The sequence below is a fragment of the Alexandromys fortis genome, unplaced genomic scaffold, assembly GCF_014885135.2.
Source record: "Alexandromys fortis isolate MF-2015 unplaced genomic scaffold, M_Fortis_MF-2015_v1.1 scaffold_125, whole genome shotgun sequence".
NCBI classification, from domain to species: Eukaryota; Metazoa; Chordata; class Mammalia; order Rodentia; family Cricetidae; genus Alexandromys; species Alexandromys fortis.
Window position 1 is genome coordinate 378,665 of NW_026068026.1, and position 20,752 is coordinate 399,416.

Below are 20,752 nucleotides of genomic sequence, written 5' to 3' on the forward strand. Positions count from 1 at the left end.
TTCCATTGTGTGGCTATGCTACAGTTTTTACCAACCCCTTTAATTATATATTATTATAATTAATGTTTCTAATTTTTACTAGTACAAACTGTGACCATGTTTTTGAGTCTAGCCATTAACACAGGAGATCAATGGTCCATTTTACAATCTTTCTAAAGTGCTGCTAAACTGCCCTTCAACTTGTATAAGTGTCTATCTCTACTAATAATATATGCATCTACTTCCCATAATGAAGCAAACCCAGGTTAAAGCCTAACAAATATCAGGCACCAGGCAGAGAAGGCATATACACAATCACACTTTCCTCGAACTTTTCAACTCTCATTTCTGAAACATAATACTGAAGCACAAAATGCTAGAAGTAATGGCTGGAGTTAAAGGGCTAAGTCATATGATGAAGAATATGAGACCTAGCTTCAAGCAGTAAGATACCCAGAAAGCTTGAAGAGAATTAATATATTCAGTTCCTTATTTCACAATCATTTTTCTAAAGCAGCAGAACAGATGAACCCAAAGGGATTATAAATATAAAAGCAGAAAGTCCAATTAAGAGGCCATCCTCAGCTGGTTATTAATACAGCACACTTGAGTATGTGTTAACATAATAGCTTACCCATTCTAAAAAGAATCTCAGAACCCTCATTTTGTACCATTAAATCTCCCTGTAAAATCTGTTCTGAATTCCAATAACCAATTCCCAAAATACATGTTACATGGCCCAAATAAAAAAGCCTCTTCTCTTTTAAACTTTTCGGCTTCAACTCAGAAAGAGGACTTCTTTGACAGCACCAGTCAGTTCACTGGGAAGACCACAGAAGAAAGAGGGGGGAGAGAAGCAGGAGGAGAGGAAGTGTTCTCATTGCTGCTGAAAGAACATGGTTGAAAACCAGAAGAGGACAGAGGGCATCCTAAGGAACTGCTAAGGGATCCAGGGTGTGTAACAAGAGCAAACACTCTGGAAAAGGAACAAGAGCTCCAACAGATGGTAGTAGCTCCATATCCTCTGGTGGGAGCAAAAGGAGTGAGGTGAGAAGGGGAGCAGGTCTTCAACCCTACAAACTATTTGTATATCAAGATACAGATATTTTTTTAACAAGAAGAGTGCCTCCTAGGAAATATAAAACCTAAAATGCTCTTTCTTTACTGTCTATCTTTAAGACGTATACACAACAGGAGTTCAAAAGATAATTGTCTCCTAAAAACAAATAACTCAGATCTAATAGTTCATTTAATTATTATCTTTCATGTAATCTTGACAGCATATAATTAAACACTCATCACGTATCTGTCCTGCATATTTAAGATTCATTCTTGGTATCAATGGAGGCTGGAGTACATTTGGAACTGTGGCAAACTGTCTCCACATACTCTGGAAGGATGGGTGGGGAATGACAATCGACACATATAAGAAAACAGAGAGAAAAGTATCCAGGACACAGATCTGGCAAACTAACAGGGAAGACAATAGAAGAGCAGACAGCTGGAGAACAAGTGTCTTAGGGAGTTGTCGAACTTTAATTTGTCCCTTTATGTTGCTGTTGCTTTAATATTTAAAAGAAGCAAGGCCTATGTGAATTAAGTTGTCTTGAAAAATTATGCTTTGAGTTTCTAGACCTTCTAAACTGAAATTCCAGTTTTAATCAGGCTTTTGATAGAGTTAATGTTTATCTTATAGGCTTATAATAAAAGACTAATCTCATCCTTGGGCATGAAACAAAGGATTCACAGAAACTGAGCTTGTGTAACAGAAGAAAACTAGAGTAACCACAGAGAAAAGAGCTCTTTAACAGGCTAGCTAGACAAGGCTCAGAATCTGAATACACTGGGCATGGTGCTACAAGCCTTTAATTCCAGGCAGAGGCAGGCGAATTGCTGTGACTTCAAGGCCAGCCCAGTATCTTTCTGTGACTGTCCTGGAACTCACTCTGTAGACCAGCTTTGTGGCAAATGCCTTTAACCACTGAACCATTTCACCAGCCTCTTATGACTTGGTAAATGTGTTTATATGCAACTTTTTGTTTTGTTTAAGGCAGTGTCATACGTAGCCTGGACAGGCCAGCCTGACCCTCCTGTCTCTGCCTTTTAAATGCTGGGAATACAGGTGTGCACCATGTACTTGCTGCTCTTGTAGAAGACCCCGGTTTGGTTTCCAGCATGGACATGGACACTAACAACTATGTTTAACTTCAGTCCTAGAGTATCCAATGACCTCTTCTGGCCTCTGAAGACACAGTACAGTATGAGGACAAACACATAGACAAAACACTATACCATCTAGCTATATCTGTATCTGTCTATCCATATATCTAACTGTATATCAAGATGGTTCTGGGCATGGTAGCAGCACACAGCTGTAATCCTAGCACTTTGAAGGGTGAACTTCAAGCTTAGACTTGACTACACATCAAGTTTGAAGGTCAGCTTGAACTACATGAAATCCTGTTTTAAAAGCACTAAAAATAGTCCGGGCAGTGGTGGCACACGCCTTTAATCCTAGCACTTGGGAGGCAGAGGTAAGCGGATGCCTGTGAGTCCGAGGCCAGCCTGGTCTGCAGAGTGAGTTGCAGGACTGTCAGAGCTACACAGAGAAACTCTGTCCAAAACACAAAACCAAACAACAAAAAACACTAAACATAAATAAGCAAATAAATAAAAAATCCAAGTGTAGGTTGTCCCTTGTGCTCAGTGGAGTACAGCCACCCCAACGGCCTGGCCCAGGAGAGTGCACTGTGTATCTCAGTGGGGGTCTGCTTTTTAGTTGCAAATCTAAGCTGCAGAGTAATTAACTGGTGGAGATAACACCCATATCTTCTCATTGCTTGGGGATGCTGCCAGAAATGCAGTAGATCCTCTCCCTTTGAGGTAGAGCAGTAGTTCTCAACCTGTGGGTCACAACACTTTTGGGGTCGCTATCAGATCTCCTGCATAACAGATATTTATATTAATATTCATAACAGTAGCAAAATTACAATTATGAAGTAGCAACAAAATAATTTTGTGGTTGGGGGTCACCACAACATGAGGCACTGTATTAAAGGGTTGCAGCATTAGGAAGGTTGAGAAGCACTGAAGTAGAGGATGCCATGTTGATAATGGCAAACAATGGTGCCAGGAGCTCCAGGACCATGGGCTCTGCCAGCTTAAACTTGCTATATTAATAAAGAAAAGGGAAGAGAGACCCTCTCCCACATCCCCTTCTATACTTCTCCCTTCTTCCCACCAGGTTCCCAGCACTAAGCTCAATGTGCCTTTGACAGAAGAAAGCTTAGCAGTCAGAACCTCAGACAGGCTTCAGACAGCACCAAAGGGCAGGACAATGCTGCCGAACTGCACCAAAGCAGCCTGTGCTACTACCAACAATAAACATGTGACCAGCTGTCTCTAGCAGGAAAGCAAGGGTGGGAAGTGTCCTCCTGGATCTGAAGAGAAGGGAAGAATGGGTCTGCCTGAGGAGGCTCAGAAGAACACCTGGAAGCCTGCTTTTTTTTTTTTTTTTTTTTTTTAAATTTTTTATTTTTTTTTTTTTTTTTTTTTTATTTATTTATTTATTATGTATACAATATTCTGTCTGTGTGTATGCCTGAAGGCCAGAAGAGGGCGCCGGACCTCTTTACAGATGGGTGTGAGCCACCATGTGGTTGCTGGGAATTGAACTCAGGACCTTTGGAAGAGCAGGTAATGCTCTTAACCACTGAGCCATCTCTCCAGCCCCCAAGCCTGCTTTGATGTAAGGGGATGCTGTGCTGGCCATTTTTAATTTTTGTACCTATATAAAGTTTATAGTTGGCTATGCTACTTTCTGAAACCATTTTAGAAACTATTCCTTTCTTGTGTACAAGGAAGCAATCCAAATTATATTAAGATGAGTATTGAATGATATGCCTCAAGAAAGTTGGGAAGCTTCCTCGTGTACAGCAAAGGTACAGCTTCGAATTAGAAAAAAATGCAGCAAATATACGAAGAGTTGGTGAACTCAGGTCCAAACAGATTGAGATTTCGTTGTCTTCTTTTGATTTCATCATGAACTCTTTATACAGGGTGGTTTTCTTTTCCTTCTGAAAGACAAGGTTTCAGGTAGCCTGGCCCTGAACTTGCTAGACAGCCAAGGATGAGCCTGGACTCGCTTCCTAAGGGACTGTAAGCTGTCACAGTGGGCACCAGCTTGACTCAGACCTAGAGTCACTTGGGACAAGGACATCAACTGAAGAATTACCTTCATCAGCTGACCCGTTGCCAACTGAGAAATTTTCCTTTCTTCTTTTTCTTTGATTTTGTTTTGTTTTGTCTTGTTCACTATGACTGTCTAAAACTCTCTATGTAGATCATAATGGCCTCAAACTCAAGAGATCCATTTGCCTCTGTCTCTGTACACTATGATTACAGGCGGGCTTGAGGCAGAGGAGGGTCCAGTCCACTGTGGACCGTGCCATCTCTAGACAGGCAAGCCTGGGCTGTACAAGAACGATACTGAAAGAGTCAGTAAGCAGCCTTCTTTCACAAGTCCATGGTTTCTGCTTGAGGTACTGCTGGAGGCTCCCTCAACAATAAACTGTAACCTGTCCACTGAAATACCCTTTCCTCCTCAACTGCTTTTTGTTAAACGTTTTATCACAGCAACCAAAAGCAAAGCAGGACACAATGGAGCAAGACTATGCCTGGCTCTGGGTTAAGTTTCTGGAGAGCTCATACCAGAAATCGATAGATTCCGACCATTTTCTACTTCTCTTCAAGCTAAAGGACTATAAACAGCACACGCTTACTCCTTACCTGTGTCTCCTGGCGTAAACCAGTATCTTCACCCTCTTTCTCAACTTCTTCCTTACTTGGAGTTTTAGTTATAAATTTGTTTTTGCTTACAGATTCTTCCACCAGTTTTTTTTCTGATTCTTTCATTATCTCCAGAGTCTCCTGAGTAGTATGACTGTTAGACATGTTCTGCAGAGGACACAGCAGTTTCTATGGGCTCCTGAGAAACACCAAAGGCAACAGATGAGAGGTACAGCTTAACACACACACACACTCACGCACACCACACAGAGAGTCAGCAGTTTCCCTACAACCTAGAAAAAAATTCCTCTGGTAAACACCACCTTTGGATTAATTTCTTTTATTTTATCATTTAACTAATTTTATTTATTTATTTACTTATTTATATTTTTTTTTGAGGCAGGGTTTCTCTTTGGCCCTGGCTGTCCTGGGCCTGTAGACCAGGCCTTGAACTCAAAGAGATCATACTGCCTCTGCCTCTAAGTCCTGGGTTTAAAAGTGTGTATTAACCACACCCAGCTTTCTTTTCTTATCTTCTTAACTTCACAGCTCTCCCTCTCTCTCCACCACCCCTGGCCAAATGTGGTCTGCTTCCCATCACTTCAAATTAAACTGCATTTTCTAGATACTGGGTGCTGCAAACCAAACCCAGACCTCACTTGTGCTAAGCACATATTCTATCACTGAACAAGTAGCCACATGCATTTTCTAGAATTTCACAGAAATAAAATCACACTGTCTAGGCAATTTTCCTCAGCATAATTATTTTGATATTCACCCGAGTTCGGTTCTAAAGCAATTTAAGATGAATTCTGAGTTCTCTTGGCACTTTATATGCTGTCAGCTACAGAATCTGCTCATATTTCCAGCTGTATTATTAAATCACTAGATTCTTTCTAGAATAATGTATCATAAAGCTCTATTCATCACCAGAAACACCCTTCTTTAACAAAAGGGAGAACTACCTCCCACAGCTACGACAAACCACAAAATTGTTAGCAGCTTCAAGATACAGACTATTAAAAAGCAGCTCAATCACCCAGCAGCACAGCATCTTACAGTCTTCCTTTCACACAGCTGAAGTGCACTACAAGAGAAGAACTTTCTAACCATCTGTCCTCCAAAAAGATTGAGTATCTTCCTGGAGCAGGAGAAAATCCTAGCTTTGCTAGTCACTGTTCGGTTCAGTCAATCTACCGCCTCCCAAGGACATAGATTATATATGACTAGGGTGGCTTCTCATCACGTACTGTCACTGCCTGGGAAATATCTGGTTCCTGTAGATTCCCAAAGTGATCTAAGAAGATGCTCTATAGATAGATCCACATCTTTTTTTTTTTTTTTTTTTTTGGTTTTTCGAGACAGAGTTTCTCTGTGGTTTTGGAGCCTGTCCTGGAACTAGCTCTGTAGACCAGGCTGGTCTCGAACTCACAGAGATCCGCCTGCCTCTGCCTCCCGAGTGCTGGGATTAAAGGCGTGCGCCACCACCTCCCGGCTCTTTTTTTTTTCTTAAAGTTTTCTAAATATATATTCTTAATTTCTTCATTCATCACTCTCAGGTGGCCATCAGGTTAGTATCAACTGTGCTCTCCTAGCACTTCTTGTTCTGGTATGCAACCACACTGCTAGATGACTTCTGGGTAACCAAAGATTCAGTGGTGAGGAAAATAAACAAAGCTAGTGTTAGCCAAATCCTCAGTGCTGACACTTTGCATCTATGTTCCCAACTCACAGAATTAGCAAATGAAAAGGCATGGATTTGAAGCAAGTCCTCTGCCTCCAAATGTCCTGTTCCTCTGGGTCTCCCTCAGAGTCTCGCCATGCCTTTCCCGCGCATCCGCAGCCTGGGCTGAGCCGCAGCCTGGGCTGAGCCGCAGCCCAGTGGGCTCGAAACTCTGGCCTCCTGAAGGCACATAGATCCACATTTTTACTGCTGAGGCCAAACTCTCTCAGCATCAAAAATGCTCATAAATGCTACTTCTTACAGGGACCACTGAGTATATTTTGATCCTGAATAGTTTCTTTTTTCCTTAATTCAATCATATTTATTCCCAGTATGGCTTTACAATCTGAGCTAAATAAGTAAATGATTAGCAATGCTTCCAGAAAGTTGTCAGCCAGACATTTTCTTATCCTTCAAATCGATTTAAAGGGTCAGACCCCAGTCTCCCGAGCAGCACAGGTAGCCTCATCGGATACAAGCTAAACTGCCTGCAAGATTTCTGTTGTCTGCCTGGTAGCAGCTCCCGAGCAGCTGTTAGAGACCTAGTTTGCCTAGAGATAAAAACTATTTTGAGCATAGTGGTACACATCTATAATCCCAGCACTTGAGAGGCAGAGGCTGGCCTGGTCTACACAGTTATTTCCAGGACAGCTTGGAATACACAGATAGACCCTGTCTCCAAAAAAAAAAAAAAAAAAAAAAAAAAAAAAAAAACCCAACAGTTGACAGGTGGGCGTTCCGGTATTTCTGTATTCTCAGCACCTGGGAGGCTGGAGCTGAAGGAGAGACCCTTGAGCCTTTTAAGTTTAAACTGGACAGGGGGAGGGGAGGAAGGTATTGTATATGGACATCCCACCTTGAATGTACCCAATGCCATCTAGATGGGAGAAATAAAATACTGTTCTAGATATACTGATTAACTGATGCGTGCTACAGGCTTCTATTGATGTGGGATTCCCCTCTCTATGCTGTGAATATGTTTTATTACCATTGGCTAATAGAGAAGCTACTTTGGCCTATGGTAGGGCAGAACAGAGCTAGGCGGGAAAACTAAACTGAATGCAGGGAGAAAGAAGGTGGAGTCAAGGAGATGCCATGTTGCTGCCAAAGGAGAAAGATGCTAGAACCTTCCCAGTAAGACACAGCCTCATGGAGATACACAGATTAATAGAAATGGGTCAATATAAGATATAAGAACTAGGTAGGAGTACACCTAAACCATTGGCCATGCAGTGTTATAATTAATATAGTTTCTGTGTGATTATTCGAGCCTGAGTGCCAGGAGATGAAGGTACAGTCTTCACTTAAATTCTTCTTTCTTTTTTTTTTTTAATTTTTTTGTTTTGTTTTGTTTTTTGAAACAGGGTTTCTCTGTAGCTTTGACCAGCCTGACCTTGAACTCACAAAGATTCACTTGGCTGGGATCAAAGGTGCGTGCCACCACCGCCCAGCAACACTCTATAGAAAGTTATAACCCACAAGTGTTTCTTATCATTGGCTATATAAGACTTTGTTTCTATCACATCATGCATACCTAGCTTTTGTTTTGTTTTGTTTTTTTTTGAGACAGGGTTTCTCTGTAGCTCTGGAGCCTGTCCTGGAACTAGCTCTTGTAGACCAGGCTGGCCTCGAACTCAGAGGTTCACCTGCCTCTGTCTCCCAAGTGTTGGGATTAAAGGACTGCACCACCACCACCCAGCTTTACACACGACTAGCTTTAAATTTTTTTAAATTGTGTGTGTGTGTCTATGCCACAGCATGTGACTTGTAGGAGCTGGTCCTCTTTGTTCACCATATAGAATTCAGGGATAGAAGGCAGGTCATCATGCCTGGCAGTGAGTGCCTTTTCCTGCTGAGCCTCTTGAACCACCTTGCTGGCCCTGCTGAGTTTCTGTATTACTCTGTCCTGTCAGGTAAGTCAAGCCTCAATGTTCTTTAAGGCACCAGGCTGTGGGTAGGCTCACTTCATCTCCCACAAAGTCAGAGCGTTTACCTTTAAATATAAGACTATTCCTTCTGGGAATACTTTCCTAAAAAAAACCCAACGAAATTAATCTTCCTGTTACTTGGTCCCATCGGCTCACTTAGCTTTCTACGCCAGTTATAAAAAAACAAGCACAGGTGCCAGGTGATGGTAGCGCATGCCTTTAATCCTAGCACTCAGGAGGCAGAGGCAGGTAGATCTCTGAGTTCAAGACCAGCCTGGTCTACAGAGTGAGTTCCAGGACAGCCAGGGCTACCTGTGAGACCTGTCTCAAGAAATAAAACAAGTCTGGGTGTTGTTGTTCCAGAGTGAGTTCCAGGAAAGCTCCAAAAATACAGAAAAACCCTGTCTCAAAAAACAAAAGCAAAGACAAAAGAAATAAAACAAAAAAGTGTAATTTTTTCAGTTTGTACAATTACTTTTGTAAAAGCAGGCATGCATGCATTTTTTAGTATAAAATAACAACAACCAAATCTCTAAAAATTGTTTCAAGAATGTAGAGAAACACCCAACGTAAGTAGCAAACAGCGCGCTGTACCTAACACTGCACGCAGCACTTCTGCATTTCTCACACTGCTCCGTGACTGTCTTCTCTGATAACACACGCCATAAAGAGCAAGTATGAAAACCAGACATTTAGTGATACTAAAAATGTCTGATGGAGACTATCTTGTTGGCACTGGCCAATCACAGGCACAGTAGCTTCAGAAGCAGGATATACATATATTTAACAAGCATAATACGTTTGTCAACCCCTTACAAAAGACAATTTTATGTTCTTTCCTTATTTAAGCATTCCTCGTTTAAGTTCAGCCTCCAATTAAAACTGTTTCAAGTCTTCTTATCATCTCCCAAGCATTCTCATTGTTTCAAAAACAGCAACAAAACTCTGTACTGACAGACACACATATGCAGGAAACAACAGGTTACAGGACATGCTAGTTATGAGAGGTTTGAGAGAGTTACTAATCCCAAACACACACTAAATACAGAACCATTTCTCCTCCCTTCTTCTGCCCCCTGTACATGGCTTGTTTGTTTCTTTGTCTGTTAAAAATCTTAGGTTAGTTGGGCCTGGAAATCACCATGGAGCCAAGGATGACCTGCCTCCACGTGCTAAGTGCTACCATTCCTGGTGGTGACACTGTACCTGGCTCACATTCCTGCTTCCTCTCTTCCAGGCTGGTTCTGCAATAATAGTTCTCCTATGTCAGCCTTCTAAGTGCTGTGATTAAAAGTATGTGCCTGGCTTAGTGTTTCAAAATATTTCTATCTTAGTATTTTCAATAAAACTTCTTCTTAGGGTAAGGCATTCTTCTGTTCTTCAAAATAACCTTTTTTGTTGCTATTTTTTCAAGACAGGGTCTTACTATGTAGCTCTGGCTGTCCTGGAACTCACTCTGTAGACCAGGTTGGCCTCGAACTCAGAGATCCGCCTTCCTCTGCCTCTCGAGTGCTAGAATTAAAGGTGTGCACCACATTTCTGCCTTAAAATAACCTTTAATTAAGGTAATTCCTAGTAATAAAACTTTATGGCGGATGGCGGGGTGGGTGGAATGGACACAAAAATGAAATTACAACTTAATGGCAAGTCAATTTATTGATTTTTAAAAAATACTGAAAAGGAAGAAAAGGGACTTATGGCATGACTTACTGAGTAAGAATATTTACTGTATAAGCATGAGGTCTTGAGTTCAAATACTCAGAACCCAAATTAAAACAAACAAATCAAAACACCAGGCACGAGCCAGGAGTTCTGTGGCAGTCTATGTTTAATCGCAGCACTCAGGAGGCAGACAGGTGGGTCTGTGTCAATCTGAAGCCAGCCTGGTGTATACATGACTGCTAGGCCAGCCAGGGCTGCACATGCCCATTCTAGTGTTGATGGTAGAGTTAGACAAGCTCCCTGGTACTTGATGTGCCCTTTGCACTACACAGGCACAGCACTTGTGCAAATGCACTTGGGCTTGGTTGCTTGTATACACAAATGCCCCAAATTATAAAAAGAAAAAAAAAAGGTTTAAAGTGAGAATGACTTTAGCCAGTAGAAGGCATGGAAGTAATTTCCCTTCTGATGGTTTATTTGGCATAAAGAAGAAATTAAGGAGTTGGGAGATTTACCTTTGGCAGAAGAAACAAAAAAAGATTATTTCATATGCAACAGTGATTAGAACAAAGCAAATATCTGAAGCTCCCAGGAGAGCCCATATGAGCACCCTGTAAACTACTTGTACATACTGTACAGTGCATCCTGGTTTTTAGAAAAGCACAGTTTCTAAGGCAGAGGGTCTTCTGAGATACTCAGGGCTCAAAGCTGCACACAAGCGGCTGCTGGGAGCATGAAGACAATGATAGAGCAGGAAGGGCGACTGGACATCAAGATTCAACTACTTCTTTCATAGAGAATACTACACAGTCCCCATCAATTTTTGATTGCCACATCAGTACCTTCTAGAACACAGTGAGATAATACATTCTTCTATCAATTCTATAAACAACTACAAAGCAATGGAGCAAAGAGAATACATTAGATAGGGAATCCTCAGAGAGAGGCAGACTCATATTCACCATCCCTCTCCCCAGGATCCTGCTATGTGTCTCAGATTAGCCATGGGTCTACAACACTCTTGCCTTAGTGTCCTAAGTGCAGCATTATAGGAGACATCACCTCAGCTCTCACTTCACAATGAATGTCAGCTGGAGAGAATACAAACATGACAGTATTGGTACTAAGAACACTGACTTGCCCTGTAGTAAATTTCTGGTAAAGCTTCCCAGGCATTTACTCATTCATGTATGAAGAGCAAACTGCTCAAAAGTAATACGTTAAAAATTTACTGGACCAGTGAGATGCTTCAGTGGGCGCCTGTCTCTCTACGTAATTACATGCAGTTTAAGAATAAAACCAAGAGGGGGCTGGAGAGATGGCTCAGTGGTTAAGAGCATTGCCTGCTCTTCCAAAGGTCCTGAGTTCAATTCCCGGCAACCACATGGTGGCTCACAACCATCTGGAATGAGGTCTGGTGCCCTCTTCTGGCCTGCAGACATACACACAGACAGAATATTGTATACATAATAAATAAATTTTTTTTTTAAAAAAAAAAGAATAAAACCAAGAGGCTGCAGAGATGGCTCAGCAGTTAAGGGTACTGGCTGCTCTTCCAGAGGACCCGTATAGCAGCTCATAACTGTCTGTAACTCCAGTACTAGGGGACCAGACACTCTTATACATATATGCAGGTAAAACAATGCACATAAGATAAAAAATAAATAAACTATTAAAAAAACTAAAACCAAGCTAAATATATAACTATAATTTCAGCACAGTATGTTGAGGAAGAAGGAACATATACATGAACAGTACTGTGAGATCCTGTCTCACAGCGAACTGGAGAAACAGCTCAGCAGTTAAGAACACTTGTTATTTTTTACAGAAGACTCAGGTTCAGCTCAGTTCTGAGCACCCATGTGGGGACTTACAACTGTAAGTAACTCTATTTCCAGGGCATCTGATGCCCTCTTTGACATGGTACACATATATATACATGCAGGCAGAACATTCACAAAAATAAAATAAATCTGAATTTATTAAATAAATAAATCTAAAGAAAACAAAAAAGGAAAGGTATAAGTGAAACTCATCTTTGATGATTAAGTCAGAAAGTGGTTGTTTTAAGAACTGATAAGAGAAAGTAAGAGCCCATTCATAAATTAATACAAATACTCTATCTTGCTGGATGTGGTAGTTCATGCCTATAATGTAAGCCTTCAGAAGGCTAAGGCAAGACGATTACCATCGGGCCAGTCTGGCCTACAGGGTTGAGATCCTGTCTCCAAAAACAAAAACAAAACAAAACAAAAAAAAAAATCAAGCAACCAAAACTAAAAGAAATAACGAAATTCTTTGCAGTAATGTTTTTTCTTATTTATTTATTTCTATTTTATGGACATTGGTGTTTTGAGTATCAGAGCCCCAAGAACTGGAGTTACAGACAGTTGTGAACTGTCATGTGGGTGCTGGGAATTGAACCCACACCCTCAAGAAGAGCAGTAGTGCTCTTAACCACTAAGCCACCTCTCTAGCCCCTTGTTTTTTTTAAGATTTAATTTAAAGTGTTTGCCTGAATGTATGTATAGGCATGACAAATGTCTCTGGTCCTGTGATGGCCAGGCGAGGTCACTGGATCTGCTGGAACTCTGTCTACAACTCTGTCTACAACTCTAGTTCTAGGGTATCTGAGCTGTCTACTGGCTTATGTGGATACAAGGCATGCATGATAAATGCTTCACTGAAATAAAAGTGAGAGACTGTAGGCTGAACTCTCCTTTCTCTTGTATGGTCTATTTTATAGACTGTGAAGGCTCATGAAACACACATATTATAATTTCATGATAGCTACACCAAGCCATTTCGGGGTTGCAGAAATCAACTGTCATCAATTTAATAGCAGTAGGCCAGCAACAATACTAACTGCGATAATTAGTTATTATCTAATGAGCTGGGGATGATGGTGCACATCTGTAATTCCAAAGCTTGGAGGGTAAAGGTAGCAGGATCTGAAGCTCAGGTTTATCCTCAGCTACCAGTAAGTTCAAGGCCAGCCTGAGCTATAGGAGACCGTGTCTCAAACAATAATAAAAATCAAAACAAAACACAAAATTCAAAGTCATGGTATTGCTCCGTAGCCCAGGCTGGCTTCAGACTCAGGATGTCCCTGCCTCAGCCTCCTGAGTGCTGGGATTACAGTTGTGTACCATCATGCCCAGTAACAGAGTCCCACTCAGAAGTAGCACCCTGTACTGGCCCTTCCCCATTGGTACTGAGTCATTATCCTACAGACATCAGGCCCTTGTCTGTTTAAATTTAGTTAGACCATACAAGATATCAAGACAAAGATTTTCTTTTATCCACTTTCATGGCTTGCTTCTTTCTTTTTTAAAGTATGCCTGTGTTACAGGCATATACCAATTATTATTTTTTTTTTTATTTTTCAAGATAGGATTTCTCCGTAACTTTTTGGTTCCTGTCCTGGAACTAGCTCTTGTAGACCAGGCTGGCCTCGAACTCCCAAAGATCCGCCTGCCTCTGCCTCCCGAGTGTGCTGGGATTAAAGGCGTGCGCCACCACCGCCTGGCTATTTTATATTTTCATTTTCAAAGTTTTTTTGTTTTGTTTTGTTTTTCGAGACAGGATTTCCTCTGTAGTTTTGGAGCCTGTGCTGGAACTAGTTCTATAGACCAGGCTGGCCTTGAACTCAAAGATTCACCAGTCTCTGCCTCCCGAGTGCTGGGATTAAAGGTTTGTGCCACCACTGCCCGGCTCATTTCTAAAGAATTTTTTAAATTATTTATATATTATGCATACAATATTCTGTCTGTGTGTATGTCTGCAGGCCAGAAGAGGGCACCAGACCTCATTACAGATGGTTGTGAGCCACCATGTGGTTGCTGGGAATTGAACTCAGGACCTTTGGAAGAGCAGGCAATGCTCTTAACCACTGAGCCATCTCTCCAGCCCTCTAAAGAATTTTTAATTAATTAATTTTACGTAGATAAGTGTTTTGTCTGTATGTATGCCTTTGTACTCTGTGCAAATAGCACCCTTGAAGGCCAAGGTTTCAGATCTCCTTGGAATGGAGCTACATGGTTATAAACCACTATATGGGTACCAGAAACGGGACTCTGGTTCTCTGAAGAGCGGTCACTGTTCCAGGTCCAATACTTGTCCGTATAAGACACCTTTAAAGCTGGACATGGCGATGCACAGGTGTGACTAGAGCACTAGGAGAGACAGTTGTGGAGGAGCACAAGTTCAAGGTCTCCCTTGGATACAAAATTAATCAAAGCAGCCTAGGACAAACAAGGCCCTATTGCAGATAAAAAAGTTAAACAATTACTTTAATTTCTGATATACATAGTGGTACATGCTTATAGTCCAGCTACAGCATAGGCTGTCAAGAGGATCACCTGAGTGCAATCCGACGCCAGCCCAGGCAACATAGTGAGAGCCTGCCTAAAACAAAAACAAAGGCTGGGGACATAGCTCCGTGGTAAACGTGCTTGCCTGCAAACTTGAGTAGTGAGAGTACACATAAATAAATGATGGGGGGGGGGCTTAGTGGTCAGCCTAAGGTAGTCCAGCCACAGGAGCCAATGACAAGACATACTGAGAAAGATGCCTAGTAAGACCAAGACCTTGCCTCAAGGAATAAGGTGGGAGAGTCATCAGGACGATTCTGTATATTGACTGCAGGCTTCCACATGCAAATACACATATGTATACATGCACTCATATATACATATGCCCACACATACACAAAACATGCATACACATATATGAAAATGAAAATAAAATTTCATTTTAGGCAAATACTTCTTCTGAAAGTGAGAACTACTTGAAGGTAAGTGATTTTTTTTTTTAATTTCAGTGTGAGTTTTGGATAAGCCTTATTCAAGACATTATTTTTAAGATTTATTTATTTATTTATTAGGTATACATTGTTCTGCCTTTATGTCTGCATTCCAGAAGCGGGCACCAGATCTCATTACAGATGGTTGTGAGCCACCATGTGGTTGCTGGGAATTGAACTCAGGTCCTCTGGAAGAGCAGCCAGTGCTCTTATCCTCTGAGCCATCTCTCCAGTTCCAGTTAAGTGATTTTTCAAGACAATGTTTCTCTGTGTAGCCCCAGCTGTCCTGGAACTCACTCTGTATACCAGGTCATTCTCGAACTCACAGAGATCCACCTGCCTCTGCCTCTGCCTCCTAAGTGTTGGGATTAAAGGTGTGCGCCACCACAACCACCTGACCCATTACTCACTTTTTAATTTTCTCTTTTTGTTGTTGAGTTTTGGGAATTGTGTATGTGGTTGGGATACTGATCCCTCATGAGTATTTGTCTCTGTCCCCCCTCTCCTTCTTACAAATATTTCATAATGTGCTTTTTACTTGGCTACTCCTATCTTCTGATGTACAAATCTATTAAATATTTTCATCAAGTTCAAGTTACTTATACTTACTTCGTCCCTGTGTTGCCAGCCCCTCTGGTCTCATATCTAAGAAATCACTGTCAAATACATGGTCATAAAGCATTTGGTCTATGGTTTTAGGTTTTATAAGTAAAACGTTTTGGCCCATTTTGAAGTTATTTTTGTGTTCGGCGTTAGGAAAGGGGATAGCTTCTTTTTACAGATAAGCATATAAAGTTATTCAGTATCATGTGTTGTAGTAAATACTGTCCTTTTCCTACTAAATGATCTTGATATCCTTCTCAAAAAAAGATGGTATATTTAATGTATATCCAAGGGTTCCTTTCTTTTTTTTTTTAAAGCAACTTATTTTTATGTTCATGGGTGTTTTGCCTCCATGTATATATAAACACCACATGCGCATCTGGTGGCTGTGTTATCAGATCTCCTGAGGATAGAGTTATGGACAGTTGTAAGCTACTATGTGGGTGATAGGAACTGAGCCAGGGTCCTCTAGAAGAGCTGAGCCTGTTCTCAAGCCCCAGGGGTTTCTTTATTCTCCTGGTCTGAATGTGCTGTGTGGATACCACAGCTGGATCACTGCACTCCAGGGAAGGCTTGAGTCCTCCTTGTATCATTTATTTCTGAAGTGCTGGGATTACAGGGACCACCACACCCAGCTTCCCCTCTCCCAACTGTCTGCTGTTGTTGTTTGTAAAGATATTTGTGTTTCCTTGAGATTCTATATGAGTTGTTATCCTTTTTTATCTTTTTGAGACAAGGTCTCATTTAGCTCAGCATAGTCTCAAACTCGTGAAGTAGAAGACCCTGAGCTTTGATCCTCCTGACCCCACCTAAGAGCTGGTTTTCAGGTGTGTGAAAATTTGGTTTTAGGTGGTGGTGCTAAGGGTAGAACCCAGGGCTTTGTGCATGCTAGGCAAGCACCCACTGACCGAGCTACATCCTTAGACCCTCTTCTTTCCTTTTTTTTGGGGGGGGGCAGGAACTTGCTGTGTGGCTCAGTCTGTCCTAGGCTAATGGCAGACTCAAGCATGTTGAACAAATGATCTGACATAAGCTATAACTCCAACCCTTTTAAACATTATTTGGGAATAGGCTCTCACTAAGTTTAGATCAAGCAGACTTCAAACTTATGATCTTGCCTCAACATTTCCGTTGGGAAGCAATGAGCATTAATTACTGTGTGTTATTCACAATTTATAATCAGGGTATATTTTTAAATGAGTGAATAAATGAATTAAAGAAATTGAATTACATATTTTAAGAATGTAAATGGAAAAGGTAGAATTTAACTCAGGATGGTTGTACATGTGAGTGCTAAACTAGCCTGGGCTACTAAAACACTAGCTCATAGAATTAACAAAAAAAAATTGGCTGCAAACTAACTTTTGCACAATGTTTTCTCAAAATGACTTGCTGCTTTCCCAAACTAAGAGAGGGATTTTTTTTTTTACAACTCTCTCAAGGAAGGGATTAATGACAATCCCATTCAAAATTTGCTTCTAAAAACTGTGTGAGCTAAATGACTTTTGTTTCATGTGTTTATTTTATACATGTGGGTATTTTACTTGTATATATGTCTATGTACCATGTTTGTGCCTGGTGCTTACAGAGACTAGAAGAGGCTGTGGATCCCTTGAAACTGTAGTTATGAAGGTTCTAAGATGCCATGTGGGTGCTGGGTATCAAACCTGGGTCCTCTGAAGGAGCAACAAGTGCTCTTAACCACTGAACCATCTTTCCAGGCTCTGATGGTATATACCTTTAATCCCATCTTGGGAGCTTGTGCAGAAGGATGAGACATTCAAAACTATCCTAAATTATGTAGGTATTTGAGGCCAATCTGAGATCTATGAGACCCTTTCTTAAAATAAAGGTGAGGTTCAATCCCTAGGATCCACACGGTAGAGGGAGAAAACTGACCCCCAAAGTTGTCATCTGACCTCCACGTGTCTGCCATGGCACACACCAACCCTCCTGATGGAGGAAGGTCATTGGTTAAAAAATAAAGAAACTGCTTGGTCCTGATAGGTAGAAAATTAGGTAGGCGGAGTAAACAGAACAGAATGCTGGGAGGAAGAGGAAGGAACTCAGAGGCCATGCTCCCCTCTCCCGGGCAAAGGCGATGAAGCAAGCCACCAGGTCAGACACGCTGAATCTTTCCTGGTAAGACTGGTGCTACACAGATTACTAAAAATGGGTTAGGCAAAATATGAGAATTAGCCCGTAAGAGGCTAGAGCTAGTGGGCCAAACAGTGTTTAAATGAATACAGTTTGTATGTTGTTATTTTGGGGCATAAGCTAGCCAGGCAGCCGAGCTGGGTAGCAGGAATGCAGCCCACAGCTCCTACAACACCCTCCCACATCATGAATAAAATTAAATTAAAAAATTAGAGTAACTAGTGGGACAATGGTGGTCCATGCCTTTAATCCCAGCACTGGGAGAGAGAGGCAGGCAAATCTGTGAGTTCTAGGACAGACTGCTCTACAGAACTAGTTCTAGGACACCCTACACAGAGAAACCCTGGCTGGGGAGGGTGGGTGGAAGTAGCTGACTGTGGTGGTTTGAATGAGAATGGAAAGGATTAAGAGAAGGTTTGTCACTAGGAGTTGGGTGTTAAGGCGCACACCACTCCCAGCTAGCTCTGCTGTCTCACCATGTAAGCTCTCAACTACTGCTACATGCCTGCCTGCCTGCTGACGTGCTCTCCGCCATGATGGTCATGGGCTCTAACCCTCTGGAACCATGAGCCTTCTTTTATAAGCTGCCTTGGTTGTAGTGTTTCCTCACAGCAACAGGAAAGTAACTAATGACCAAGGTAGGGAAGTGAGGATGGAAAACATGAATGCTAACTCCAACTAATCCTTTCTGTAAGGTCAGATACCAAGAGAACTGGAGCTTCTCAGTGGAAGCCCAGTGATTACGGAAGGAGTGCACTTTAAATATGATAAATATAATATACAATAATAATATGATATTTAAATATTTCAAATATGAGGTAGAGGCTTCATCTCCCAATCAAATCATATTGACAATAAAGCTCTTGAAATGTCTCACTTCACAGTTCTACATTCAGTCAGTACTAATGCAATAAATCACAAATAAAGGAATTCAGCAAGGTTAAATCATCTATGGTCTACCTGTTCATTGGCCCCTAGGTCGGCCAATCTGATCCAGGACTCCATGGCAACAGTCTCTATCATTAGGAACTATAAAATGAGCTCACCTTCTCATCTTAAATAAAAACTGTTTCCACAGACGGTTTCTGCTACAAATGCTGAGAGAATGGTCTCTGCCAACATGTAAGAAATATTGCCGTTCGAGCACCCTAAAATTTGAGTTTGGGGTGGAGTAGTGAACAGCAATGCCGATGAATCTATGGAACTAACACTTAAGATTTTTTCCCCCCTGTTCAATTTCAGAAGAAAAACTTCTAAGATTCTGAAGGGTCAGAACACGGACGTAAGGATAATCTAAGTGAACACTTGGTTTTCATCCTGAGATGAGAGCTCAGCTTCAGTCACTCACAATACCAAAGCTAAAGGCTTTAACTTAAATCTTTTTAAAAGTTTCTTTTTTTCCTTTCTTTATAAATGTTGTAACAGGCAAGGAAACTGACGTATCTTAAGCCTTTGTAGTTCACATGTTCAGACACAGTTCCTATAGTCCCTAGCATTCTGTCACATCTGCCATCTTCTCTGCAGATCTCTTCTACCCAACAAAAACCAAAAGCTGCTTCTCCCAAGGCCAAAATAATATATTTGCTCTTCACATTCCATATGACCTCATTCCTCCTCTTTTGCCTGCAAATATCCCTGAAGAAGAAAAAGGAAAGAAAACTGAACCAACCAAAACAAAAAACAAAAACAAAAAAACCTACCTCACTAGCACACAGTTGCCCTCTACAAACGGCCTGCATGTTATCTAAGGTCTCCTGTTCTTCTGCTGCAGTTTACCAAAACTGACGAAATATCCCAGAGTGCAACAGCAACTGTGACCTCTACCCTTTGCCTTGTGCGAGTCAGGCAGTGGTGGCGCACACCTTTAATTCCAGCACTTAGGTGGCAGAGGCAGTTGGATCTCTGTGAGTTCAAGGACAGCCTGGCTTACAGAGTGAGTTCCAGGACAGGACGGCTAAGGCTACAAAGTGAGACCCTGTCTAAAAAACAACATAAATAAATGGAATTAGTTGGAAATTATGTGGATAAGGTGGACATGTATACATGTGCATGTTGAGGCCAGAAGCTAAGATGTATTCCTAATTGCTCTCCATCTTTTTTGTGTTTTTGTCTCAGAGCCAATCTAACTGGGAGCTTATCAATTCAACTCAGTTCAGTCAATGAGCCTTAGATACCCTCCTGCATCTGCCTCTCTGACACTGGGATGACAGGAGTCCATGCTGTGTGTACCATTTTGCTAGCTTTTATGTGAGTGCCTGAGCCCTAACTTTGGTTCATGTGCTACATGAGAACCACTTTACCAGCAATACTATCTCTCCAAACCTATTTTAACAATTTTTTATTTTTTTATTTTTTTTGGTTTTTTGAGACAGGGTTTCTCTGTAGCTTTGGTGCCTGTCCCGGAACTAGCTCTTGTAGACCAGGCTGGCCTCGAACTCACAGAGATCCACCTGCTTCTGCCTCCTGAGTACAGGGATTAAAGGTGTGCGCCACCACCACCCAGCTTTTCACAATTTTTTAAAAAGATCTATTTTAGCCAGAGGGAGGCAGTTTTCTAAGTCTGAGGCCAGTCTGATCTACAGAATGAGTTCCAGGACAGTCAGGGCTACATAGAGAAACCCTGTCCAGGAAAAACAAACAAACAACAACAAAAGATTTATTTTAGCTTTAATTATGTATGTAGTGGGGTGTATATGTGCTCAGGGGCCAGGAGAGAGCATCTGATACCCTAGAGTTGCAGTGGCTTCCAGACATGATGCTGTGTCAGAGCAGCAAGTTCTTTCCAGTCCTGTCTTACAGTGTTTTAGCATATACTCCAATAATATTAAGTACACCAAAGTTGTTACACTAAAATACTGTTGTTGCAGGATATCTGATCCTACTGTGACACTCTGAGACTGTTAATAAAGTTAACTTTGAATCAAGGGTGGAGTCAACAACTAGCTGACTGGAATTAGCCTTAGAGACAGGCGCTGGCACTTTTAGCTTCTTTTACCTGCTCTTTCTCTCTCTGGATCTCTCTTTATCATTTTCTTTTCAAGAGATCTGGAAGGCTAGATAGATGGCTCAGGGGGCAGTGGCAGCTACTACCAAGTCTGACAACCTGAG

At 41.5% G+C, this 20,752-nt stretch overlaps 1 protein-coding gene across 7 annotated transcripts in view; it reads right to left on the reverse strand.

Moving 5' to 3' along the window:
- The window catches only part of R3hdm2 (R3H domain containing 2), a 128,689-nt gene that overhangs the window by 48,054 nt on the left and 59,883 nt on the right, over positions 1 to 20,752 (reverse strand). For all 7 annotated transcript variants that reach the window (XM_050163815.1, XM_050163816.1, XM_050163814.1 and 4 more), the window contains one exon: positions 4,768 to 4,966. In XM_050163815.1, coding sequence (XP_050019772.1) covers positions 4,768 to 4,932 — 165 coding nt within the window. In that variant the 5' untranslated portion in view covers positions 4,933 to 4,966. The remainder of the gene's footprint in view (positions 1 to 4,767; positions 4,967 to 20,752) is intronic.